Source organism: Pangasianodon hypophthalmus, chromosome 11 (assembly GCF_027358585.1).
Source record: "Pangasianodon hypophthalmus isolate fPanHyp1 chromosome 11, fPanHyp1.pri, whole genome shotgun sequence".
Taxonomy (NCBI): Eukaryota; Metazoa; Chordata; class Actinopteri; order Siluriformes; family Pangasiidae; genus Pangasianodon; species Pangasianodon hypophthalmus.
The window spans coordinates 26,690,125-26,702,842 of NC_069720.1; the positions used below are offsets into that span (position 1 = coordinate 26,690,125).

Sequence of the window (12,718 nt, forward strand, 5' to 3'; positions counted from 1 at the left end):
TGAGCAAATTGAATGAAGCGTTATTGTTAAATTAAACATTATATATTGTATTATTATTAATTACCATGATAAATGAGAGTTATTTATAGTGTTCGAGGCAGAAGCTGCGTCCTGAGTAAACATTGTTCTGAAATCCCTTCAACGTGTTCACCTGAAATCCTGACAACTAATCAGCGCGTGCCATTTTCTAAGAGAAAGCAATGCTACAATCTCCTGATTAAAGATTACATGAGATGAATGAGAAGGTGTTGGATAATAAAATGCGTGCCCTTGATGTGCAAGTCGGAGGCTAAAAAACAAGATTACCATCTGTCACTGGAGCATTTCGCCAGAGGAAGCAAACATTGATTGCGACTGCATTAACGCCGGCTTTGCAGCTGCTCGAGCTCATTTTGTGAGCGAATACACACTGGGATGTGGATTAGCCAAGCCAATGTGCTGTTGGATACACTGTAGTGTGTCTGTTTTGTATTCAGGTGGCACTGATTTCTCAGGGTGGTGTCTGTAATCAAATATTTGCACTTCTGCTACGAGGTAAAAGTCTTGTGTGGGGGTGGATTTGGGTTTGGGTTTGGAGTGTCCAGCAGGGTTCTTCTCCTCTATGCCCAGATGTTTGCATCCCATACTGTGATTTCATTGGATGATGAGACGACTACAAGGTTCCTGATATTGTCTCAGCTGAACCTCTTCAAGCCAAATAATTTCTGCTTTAAGAACCCCTTAAACTTTTCCTATAAATGTAACAAATGTCACAACATTTTAGCATTTTATAATGCAATGAGCATTATAACTTTTATTGCATTGTTTTCATCACACTGCTCACGACATTCTTCCCAATTTGGTACTTTTGATGCCTGACCATTGTCCTTTTCTGGTGATTTTCCTTCTCTGACAATGAGTCCATCTATACTAACTGTCCACTTTATTAGTATACATTTATGCAGTTATCCATTTATTCAATCATGTAGCAACAGGACAATGTATAAACTCATGCAGATGCAGGTCAAAAGCTTCAGTTAATGTTCACATCAAACATCAGAATAAAGAAAAAGTGTGATCTCTGTGACTTTAACCATAGTTGGATACTCGTTGGTGCCAAATGGGCTGGTTTGAGTGCTTCAGAAACTGCTGATCTCCTGGAATTTTCACACACAACAGTCTCTAGATTTTACACAGAATGGTGCGAAAAACAAAAAAAACATTGAGTGAGCGACAGTTCTGTGGGTGGAAATGCCTTGTTGATAAGAGAGAGCAGAGGAAAATGGATATAGTAACTCATATAGTCACTCTTTACAACCGTGGTGAGCAGAAAAGCATCTCAGAATGCACTAAACATCGAACCTTGAGGTGGACGAGCTACAACAGCAGAAGACCACGTCAGGTTCCACTCCTGTCAGCCAAGAACAGGAATCTGAGACTATCATGGGCACAGAGTCACACAAACTGGACAGCTGAAGGCTGGAAAAAAGGCATGAAGGCATGACAATTTTACACAATCACAGTAAAGCGTTACATTTTTTTCATTGTTTAAGATGTTTCCAGTGGCTGAATCATCTTTACGCTGTCACATTCGTCTGCTTGACTCTCTTTTCTCTTTTCCTTTTAAAGGCTTCCCAGTGAAAAAAAAAATATATCTATGAAGATATGTCGAGACAGTAATGCCACACGTACCGACTCCTCTAACACAGAATGCACACTGACACACTGACAAACTATCAGCCAATACTGGACATTATCTGTTAATAGCACACTTATAGAGCGCTAATAAATCTAACATAATGTCATTTTAACAGTAGAATTGTAGCAAAGCTTCTTTTATGAGCTTTTAAAAAAAATAAAGCCTCCACTTAAACATGATTGAATACTTCCAACATTAAAACCACACAGTTTGATGATCTAGCGTGAAACATCATTGGAAAGAAAAACCGAGTGGAACGTAACGTTCCAGAAATTACGAATGAATTAGAAATTCTTAGAAAGTCTTCACAGACTTGCGATTATAACTAACACAGAGTTACTTTCAACAGGAATAACAGTAGGTAGTAATATCGAATAACAAAATAACAAAGGTTTTCCCAAAACCTCCAGTTAAAGATGTCTGAATACGTCCAGTGTGATCATTACAGTGTGATTTAGCAACTTCCACATTTCCATTCAAGCCATTAAACTAGGAAAACCTTCAATTATTCCTTTAATAGAGCAGTTACAAGTAAGGCATATTGTAAAGAATAAAACACAACAGGGTGTGATGTTATAGGGATCACAACACCACTTTACACCATTATGGTTACTTTTTATTATAGAAGGTGCCTGGTTTCACCATATCAGTGATTATATCTCCATTTATTATTATGCTGATTATATTCCGACTTTTTTTTTTTTTAAATAATAAAATGTTTTCATGGTCTTCTATGTTCTCCTGACTGCTCCTAAAGTCAGTCAGCCTGCTCATTCGTCTCTAGAGCTACTATAATGACTATAATGGCTGTTTTATTGCTCCTCAATGCTGCTTTAATATTAGCTGTAATGACGTAGCAGCTCAGTGCCTTCCAGGGACACTTGAACCCCAAATCTGTGGCAATAGCCATGTTCCAAATGAATGATAATTGCTTAGAGCCACTTTTCTCTTGGATTTAATTTCAGTATGTGCTGGAAAAATATTCCCTACCCAGAAATGTACGTCCTGAGCTTACCGCCTGTGTATTCATGTATTCACGCATTAGGATGTATTTTTAATAAGTGGCGTATACCTAAAACAAGTGGTTTTTACTGAAAATTTCGTCCTTTCCCCCCAAACCAATAGTTTTCAGATTATTAAGAGAAGTCTCCTGGGTGCTTGTTGAGAAGAAGCCAAGAGCGTGCAACGCTTTATCAGGAAAACTGTTAAGAAATGAAGGCCATGTTTTATTTGATAGAAAAATGATTTCATTCCTAACGTGTGCTAACGTTTGACTGGTAGTGCTTCCTTACGAATTTCCTAAGTAATTGTTCTAATTTGTGAACGAACCACATAATCTAATAAACGATATTTACCAAACATGAGCACAAACACATCTAAATAAAAAAAAAATCTCTAAAACTGAGTTTAATTACAACGATTATAATTATAATCAGAATTAGATATCGTGTCTTAGACTGTATCGCAGTCTGTCACAGTGATGATAACTTGTTTGACCTTTACTCTTTCGTCTTTGTGTGTGTGTGTGTGTGTGTGTGTGTGTGTGTGTGTGTGTGTGTGTTTTTCTCTGCTCAGATATAGACGAGTGTTCCACACAGATGCACTACTGTCAAGCCAACACAGTGTGTGTTAATTTACCTGGAGGACATCGATGTGACTGTCTTCCAGGATTCTCCAGAGTGGACGACTTCTCCTGCACAGGTTGGACACAGACACACACACACACACACACACACACACACACACACACTGAACATAACTACAATATAATGACCAATGAGATAAGTGTAACTGATCCTCAGTTGGAGGTGAGGTATAGTAGAGATGCAGATGCTATGGCTTTATTGCTGCACCAGATTTATCTCTGTGCCACCAGTGTTATCAGTCTTGACTGATATTTAAGACCTATTTAGGAATAAATGGAACAATTACACTGCTTGGGTTGTAAATTCAGGAAATCCCTGCTTTGGCCTTAACTGATCGCTATCCGTTTATCTTGTAATTGTTCGTAACTGTAATTTTACGAACAAAACATTCTGGTTGCTTAAGTACTGTTGTCAGACTACTGTTCGATGGAAATGTTTTCTCATTAAGGTGATTTTAAGCTGAGAGCTCATTTCCAATACCATCTCTCAACCAAAAGTTCAGTGAGTCATTTCTGAAGCTCAGGAAAGAAAGTGCATGCTGCAGTGTAGCGCTTAAAACACTGCTTCTCTCCTTCGGGAAGAATAAGCAGTAGTTCTTTCAGTCTTTTGTATTATATATGTATATATATAATGGGTCCATGCATTAAATATGATCAAAGATTTACAAAATGTCGAAGTCCTTTAGTGTCTAGTCTAGTAATAATGCCGTTATGACGTCCATTAGAGTGACAAAATCAACATGGCCGCTCAGAGCATCCGCAGTAAACAGGAGCATTTTTTACCTGTAAATGACTTGGAAACTGTATATACAAAATATTGCAGAGTAAAAGCTGACAGTAATAAAAGCCGGCACAATACAAGCTACAGTATTTCAACAGTGTGATCATGAAAGTATTTTTTTTTTTAAAATATACAGCTTTTGTAGTAAGCCTCAGTAATATCTGAATGCAGTGTGGAGTGTCAGAAGGAATCAGACAATGTTAACAGAGTAATAACAACAATAAATTGCATAAATTGCATTTATTTGCATTCATGTTAGTTATTTAGCTGAAGGCAGCTCATCTGACCAGAGACTAGGTACAAGGCTATAGTCAGAAAGAGCAGAATTTTCACAGACTTTCATTGATTTTTCATTTTATTTACTTTCCCTCGTCAAATTCTAACCTGAGCTCATCTTTTCAGAGTCCCACGCTGCTAGACAGAATTAATAACACCTCTGAATCTTTGCGTTTATAATTAATCAGTAATATGTTAGTTGCGTATCCAGACAAGTTCTCAGCCTCTTCTATACTATAAAAAGGTAAAAAGGTTCAGCGGTTAAAAAGTTTGCTGAGAAACAGTTGAGAAAGTCTGTTAACTTTAATTAGGCTAACATTTTTTGTAATTGTGTTTGATTAATAATAACGAGAAGAACATTTTCATTAGTACAAAAAACACCAAAATGTGACGTTTTCAAGTGAAGTTCAGCACGAACACATTGCACTCCATCAAACAGAGCAGTGCTACTTCAGCCGCATTTTCTACTAAGCTAAATGTCACCCTAACTAATTATTCCAGAGCTGCTGTCAGAGTCCTTCATTTTTTTCCTCTCCGTAATAATATTTAAGCTGCCAAGGGCAAAAAAAAAAACAGTGAGTGTAAGCCGAAAAGGAAGATCATATTTAGGAATGTCTCCCTGAAGGTACCTGACATTGACAATGACAGTGCTAGTTAGAGCTTCAGCAGCTCTTATACAAACACACGAACTTCATCTCTTTGTATTTTTCATCTCCTGGTGACTAGGAAAATGAAATAGAGTATTCCTACATGCTGGGGGTGTAACTCTATCTGCTTAATGCTCCGATTATCAGTATATTCAATCTGTATTCTGAGTTTAACTAGAACTGGGCGTGGCCTAAACCTGAAGCAGTAGTAGTTGCTGTTATTGTTTAAAAAAAAAAAAAAAAAGAAAGAAAGAAAGAAACCTACTACTATGCCTCTTGAAACAATGGAAAACACTAGAAAACCCCTGAAGAGAGAAACACCAGCACTGTCAGCATGGTGTGTGAATTCTCCTCGCCCTTCGCCCTTCGGGTGATGATGATGCTGATGATGATGAGGCAGACAGCTCTGTTTACTGGTGTAAAAAGATGCATATTTTAAGTCAAAAGTTATATTCATGAAAAAGGTATCATTCACCATGCTGATGATGTTGCTAACTCTACGGTAGTAATGGAAGAAGTGGAATTTTAAATGGCGAACACAGACGAGTGGAGTGATGACACAGTGAACCATCCAAAAGCGTTTATATTAAATATAAGCACTCATGGAACGCTGCTTGTCCAATCAGATTAGTGAACCGGAACTAACTGTTATATAGTAATGGATTTAGCACTCATAGTATAATAACTTACATCACAATTAGGGCTATCTTCTCGATTAACAAAAAAAAAAAACCCTAAGTGGACATCAATATATTCTGTATTGCAGTCAAAACTCCAGTATTCCATTTTACTGAAAGCAGAGTGTGATTATTATTTTTTTTGTTTTATTTAATGGTTGCAGACGAGAGTGTAAATCTCCAAGGAAATCATTTGAACCATGTTGTTATTGCTGCTGAGGTCAAATGTCTTCCTGTTATACCGTGTTTGTCTACACGTTCGTGGAACTCCAGTCTGGTCCAGTGAACTGAATAATGGATTTTCCGACGCCAAGAAAGACACGTGCAATGCTTCTCTCAAATGTGGATAAAACTTGGAGCTCAGAGGGCAGCTGCCTTCCAAATGGGACAGCATACAAATGAAGCCGCCTACCTAGGGAGCTTCTGTCTGATTGGAACCCAGTTAAAAAGCGCGACTGCACCAATAGCCTGCAATCGTAAACTTGACTGGAGACGCTTAGTCTAGACGGCTTTGTGAAATAAGAGCTCAAGAACAGCTCTATCTGTTTTAGAGGACTTCTTAGAAATTTCCTCCAGTCTTTTCTTTTTCTTGAGAGTATTCAGCGCTTGGGAAGGCAAGTGTTCTCTCTCGCGGGACTCCTGAACAGTCTCGACATAATGAGGTCAGTTAGGCTGGGGTAAAATTAGAACATCCGCCCCGAAGGTTGCTATCATCACACTTCAGGGGCATAATTTAGCATAGGAACCTAAAGAGAAATATTCCCAGATGAATTCTTCCTTCCATTTTAATTGACTTCTGATGCCTCCATGCTCCTCTTTTCTCTCTCCATTTCTCTATATGATCACTTGCTTGCAATAATGTTCAGTGTAATAATGCTCTATCCCATCACACAGACTGAGCCTGCATGAGGTGCAGTGTCTCTTGGGCAATGCCCCAAAGGTCCCGTGCATTGAAGTTCTGCTAGATGTGAGGAAAGTATTTTATTTTTTTTTTTGAACTGCTGCTCATGTTGCGTCACACGAGGAAAGCGCTCTCTGCCCTCTTCCGCATACATGAGCTCACAGACTCCCATGATTGGCTAGTGTCGCTATGATTGGCAGGGGAGAGAGAGTATGCCATCCCTCCCGCCTAGACAGCACAGCTAATTTTTTCACTTTTGCGAAGCTGATGATCCCATTTTTTTTAATACTTGTATTATCCCTAATTCACAGTTATTCCAAAAGCACAAGGTTCTTCTTTCATTCCTTATAAAACTTCTAAGGTTCGTTTAAACCATTAATTTTATTGTCTTCCTATATTGTTGGGGATGGTGTATGACTCTTAAAACCCTAATTAGAATCGTGGCTGCAGTATCCTTGCTCCAGCCTAAAATAGCTTATCGCACGGTTTGTGGAAAAGCTAGCAATATCGCACGACCTGATGCACACCAACGCCGCTGATGTGAGTCTTAGCTTGCAGTTTAATTAATGTTTTCCTGCATTGTCCCGAAGGCATGTGTCATATCGCATGGAGGATATCCACGTAATGAAGGTCTACTATTACAATACGCAGATTTATGCAGAGTAATGATGATAAGAAATGGGCTAATTCAACTCGTCTGCTAATTACTAAGCCCATCTGTACTTCAGTTGCGTGTGTTAGAGCAGGAAAAACACTTAACGTCATCCTGGAGCATTGTAACAGGGTCTGATTCAGCAGCGTCACACCATGCAGTGTGTGTTCAGCTGCAGAAGATGTTAAGAGTTTAAAACAGGCATATGCTAAGCATCATGTGTTTCTAGAAAACTAGCTATTTGTGTAGAGCACATTTTATGTTTGATCACTCTCTTTTTTTTTTTATATATTTTACTTTTTAAAAATCATTTTAAGGTTCTGAGTTCTTAAAATCTCAAAACTGTAGAGTGAAAAATAGACATTTGTATTATTTTTAAAAAAATTATTATTATTTTTAACTGGTGCTGCAGTTACAGACAGACTATAGCTACATTACAAATGGTCAATTTTTACTTTTCCTAAAATATGTGAATTTTTGAGATTTGCACTTAAGGTCCTGGTTTCTTAAATGCATGATTTGAGACAGAGCGTGTGTCTCTCCTGCCTGTCAGAAGAATCCGTCTGCTTTTGACAATCTCACAAAGCCAGAAGTAAGTCCTGTTGTTCTGCTGTTGCTGTGAATGTGAGTGAAGCAAACCTGCTTGATCATCCAACAAAGCCAGGCAAGTCTCCCTTTATGGATGAAAACTATTTAGTGGTAAGCACACACCGAGTCCAGGAACAAATAATCTCACAGACAGCGGTCAGCAATAGAGTCCTATCTATATCATAACCTCCCACCGCTCTCGCTGATCCGCCAAAGCTTCATGTTATTGCGTTTAGACTGCAAGAACTACTGTGGAGAGGAGAAAAAAATTACTGAATAAGCACATTTAAAATAAATAAAATAAAAATTTACTAATCAGTAATAAGAATTTAACATTTTTTATTTATTTAGCTACTATAAGTAAGTAGCTAAATAAATAAAAATGTATATATTGTTTATAAAAATTCCATTGATTATAGAAATTATTATTTATATATGCAGTTTTGTGCTAAAGTCTTTTTTAATACTAATTTTGTCTTCTTTGACTTGATTATTGGGTCTTTAAAAAGAACAAATTAGATTTCCAAACAAAAAATGAAATGTTAGAGAAACAAAAACATGCTTGTATAACAGGAAGAAAGTACTATATATTACATAATACAGTAAATTTCAGACAAAAACAAAAAACAATGAATCCTGACTTTACAGTCAGCCCCTCGATCAGTCGATTGATTGACTACTGCAAAAAAAAAAAAAAAAAAAAAAAAAAAAAAAAAAGAGAACACCAAATTTACAGAAAGGTTGAGATGAGATTCAGAGAGATCTGTGTAAACGTAATTAACAAACTACGTTGCTAATTCAGTTTACGCATTGGAAAATGCCCACTAAAGTGTTTAATGCACTTAAATTACTAGCATAGAAGAGCTGGCACACTTCATAATGTTTCACAACAGTGACACTGGACGAGGAACATCTCATCTTCCTGCACAGACATGGACAGAATGAAAGTTGAATTAAATCCAAGTCCAATTATATGAGGCGTGATTACAGACCCCAGAGGCACAAAGGCTCAAAGTGTGACAATTCTCTCAAACTCACAAGTGCTGCTGTTCATTAGCCACATTAAGAGTAGGTTACAAAAGCATGCATGACACCTCATCTTACAATTGATGAACTCTGTGTTACACCTGAGGGGGGAAAAGGTTCTCAGCTAAATGGAGACAGATTAACCCTGAAGACAGATTTTTTTTATGTTTTAGTGTCTTGCAACTGAAGCACTGCACACCAGTGACTACACACATGTAGATAAGATAATGTTTAATCTTACTAAATAAACTGATGTGTTGTTTCCACCTGTCAGGATTTTTTGGTAAAAGTATTTCGTTTGTCATGTTCCAAATACTCGGCCATGTTACGTCACGTAAGGAAAAACGTCTGCGACATGTCTTTCTTTTCACAACAGACCTCAAACGATTTGATATTGTCGCTATTTTCTTTATACGAAAGCTAATTTTTTTGCACAATAGTCAGACTGTAGACGCCGGCGTCTACGCCACTAGGGGGCGTGAACCAACTTTTTAGTTTAAAACTGTCTTTCCTATAAAGATCCTATAATAGAAATAGAAAATAACTAGCAATAGAAAGGTGAGTGTGCTGTTCCTGAGATTCACATGGTTACGCCTGTTAACGTAGGCAAGGTGCAAGTGAAATGCTAACAAGCACATTAGTTACGAGTGTGTACAACTGATCGTGTGGGTGTGAGCGTGTTGATCTTTCAAATCAGTGCTTGTCAGAGTTAATAAGATGCCTTTATGCTGGCACGGTGCCTGTTTAACACCATAATTCCTTACACATTCCTCATATCCATGCCACGCTGGCTCCTGGTTTTGTTTTCATTGCTCAAGTGCGAAAAATAAGGTGCAAGCATTGTTCAGTCTACGGATTTCTGTAAGTGTTGATGCAGGTGGAAATCTGGTGAACTGCAAATGTACACAAATGTATAAAGGAACAGGTTTAGGATGAATACATTAGCAGGACTAGTTAGGGGTGCTGCAGTGATTTCCAATTTTCTGTGCTCCATACCCCATAATGACAAAGCGCAAACCAGAGTTGTGAAACATTTATTAAAAAAATTTATTAAAAATCTGAAATATCACATTGACACACGACCCCTAACTCAGTATTTAGTTGAAGCCTCGTTGGCAGTGATTACAGCCTCGAGTCTTTTGGGGATTTTCTGCATCCTTCTCTGCAGATCCTCTCAAGTCTGCCATTTGGATGGGGATCATCAGTGGACAGCCATTTTCAGGTCTCTCTCTCAGAGATGTTTGATTGGGTTCGAGTCTGGGCTCTGGCAGGGCCACTCAAGGACATTCACAGAGTTGTCCCAAAGCCACTTTTAAATTATCTTGGCTGTGTGCTTAGGGTCATTGTCCTGCTGGAAGGTGGACCTTCGGCCCAGTCTGAGGTCTTGAGTACTCTGGACCAGGTTTTCATTAAGGATATCTCTGTATTTTTCTGCGTTCAGATTTCCTTCTACCCCGACCAATGCCCTAGTCCCTGCCGCTGAAAAACACCCCCACAGCCCGATGCTACCACCACCATGCTTCAGTTTTGGGATGGTATTGCGCATGTGATGAGCAGTGCCTGGTTTCCTCCAGACATGACGCTTGGAATTGAGGCCAAACAGTTCAATGTTTGTTTCATCAGACCAGAGAATCTGGTTTCTCACAGTCTGAGAGTCCTTTAGGTGCTTTTTTGCAAATTCCAAGTGGAGAGGCTTCTGTCTGACAGATCCGTGGGGTGTTGCAGTGATGCTTGACCTTCTGCAAGTTTCTCCCATCCCTACACATGATCTCTGGAGCGCACCAGAGTGAACATCAGGTTCTTGGTCACCTCTCTTACCCTTATCCCCTGATTGCTCAGTTTAGCAGGGTGGCCAGCTTTAGGAAGAGTCCTGGTTCTTTCATTTAAGAATTATGGAGGCTGCTGTGCTCTTGGGAACCTTCAAAGCAGGAGAAAATTTTTTGTAGCCTTCCCCAAATCTGTGCCTCGACACATTCCTGTCTGTGAGCTCTGCAGCCAGTTCCTTTGACCTCCTGGCTTGGTTTTTGCTCCGATATGCAAATATCGGAGCAATATAGATAGATAGATATATAGACAGATCATGTCCAATCAAATTGAAGTTATCTGGTTTTTGCTTTGCCATGATGGGGTATGGAGTGTAGATTGATGTGGGGAAAAATTCAAGCATTTTAGCATAAGGCAGTTTTTGGCTGAGTGCAGCTCTTTTCCTCACAGCCGCTCTCTTTCAGCTTGGAAGAATGATTATGAGATTCGATCTTTTTGTTTCCTTTTGTTTTTTTAATACGTACAAGGCTGTGCAAAGAGACATATGATTATGAATTTTAGATTCTTTTGTTTTTCATTTAATTTTCACCACTGACTTGTGTGTGCCGTTTGGTAAAATGGCTGATTAATATCAACTCGCCCAAACCTGTTTAGTTTATTCATGAGTTACCTCATTAGGTCTTTTTTATTAGGATTTCTTCCGAGTTGGAACAAGAGGTCACGTGATTGCTGTGAGGAGGTTGTAAATGGTATAACGGCAGGCCTTCAGAGAGGGACATTGACCCCATTTAGCACTTAATTCACAAATCTCAATCTGGAGGGACAGTGGTCAGGCAGTATTAGTGCAGCTTGTGATGATCCATTTTTAGGCACCATTAAGAGGCTCCTTATATGCCACACACACAGCAAAAATGGAGATATTTCAAGTCCTGAGTCTATTACTGGCTAGTGTATAAGTATTAATAAGTATTAATATATATGGTTTTCCATTATATCAAGGGTTACGAAACTAGGAGTCGCTTGATTTACAAATGGGGTCGAGTCTTCTCTCTTCATCTAGCAATTCTTCTGCGTGCTAATATATTGAAAAGTTACTGCGAGTCACATTCCGGCAAGCCACGTTTAAATGAATGTCCTATTTTATTTTTCATGATCCTGACACGCTGTACTAGTGTAGCTCAGTAATAAAAATAGACAAATGTCCCAGTCCATCTACCTGAATACCATTTACTGAGTACTCACTGGCACACTACCACCACACTACACTAACTGGTTTTCTTATTACAGTTAGTGAGTGAAAATAAAAACCTTCAAACCTGCCTAAAGATCCGTTTTGCATCCCAGCCTCTAGATTAGTAAATACTTTTCAATGTAAGGTCAGAGTTTTCGATTTGAGACGCAAGTTCATGCCAACAATCACAACGATGGCGGAAAGTTTTAAGAGAGACAGAGAGCGCCAGTAACATCGCTGTGTGTAAACTTGGAAACCTGATGGACACTGGATGCTGCTTTGAAATATTCCGGATGTACATAAGACATGTGTGTGAATAATGCTGCTCACATTGCCTCTACTTCTACACACACCAAGTATAATCAGAACTGTATTAGGTTCAAAAACTGTCACAGTCTATAGCCAGGGTTAAAGCCAGCACCTTTCCAGACGTCTCAAAACAATTCAAAGGGCGCGTTCTGTCATAACCTACTGGATTCAGTTCACATTTTCCTGCACTTCTGCTTCTCCTGCTCACAATACATATCGACATCTTGGAATTCTGAGGTTGCACCATATTCAGGTTAAAGCAGCTTTTAGTTATATTTTTCTTTGTTGTTGTTATATTTTAAGCAGCTTGCAACGCATACATTTACATTCACAGCTTTTAGCACTCTTACCCAGAGTGACTTACGGAAGTGCCATGTACGTGTAAAACGCGCACATCAGGGTGTAAGAGCACCATTAAGCTGAGATCCTGTTAGAGAGGAGTTAGTACAACAACAAAGCAATTTAATGCTCAGTTAAGTGCTTGGTGAAGAATTGGGTCTTCCATCTTCTTTTAAAGACAGACAGTGATTCAGCAGCTCAGAT

The 12,718-nt window shown here is 38.8% G+C and overlaps 1 protein-coding gene across 3 annotated transcripts in view; it reads left to right on the top strand.

Moving 5' to 3' along the window:
* The window catches only part of LOC113523924 (protein kinase C-binding protein NELL1), a 170,922-nt gene that overhangs the window by 113,115 nt on the left and 45,089 nt on the right, over window positions 1-12,718 (top strand). For all 3 annotated transcript variants that reach the window (XM_034308508.2, XM_053238169.1, XM_034308509.2), the window contains one exon: window positions 3,254-3,379. In XM_034308508.2, the coding sequence (XP_034164399.2) occupies window positions 3,254-3,379 (126 nt within the window). The remainder of the gene's footprint in view (window positions 1-3,253; window positions 3,380-12,718) is intronic.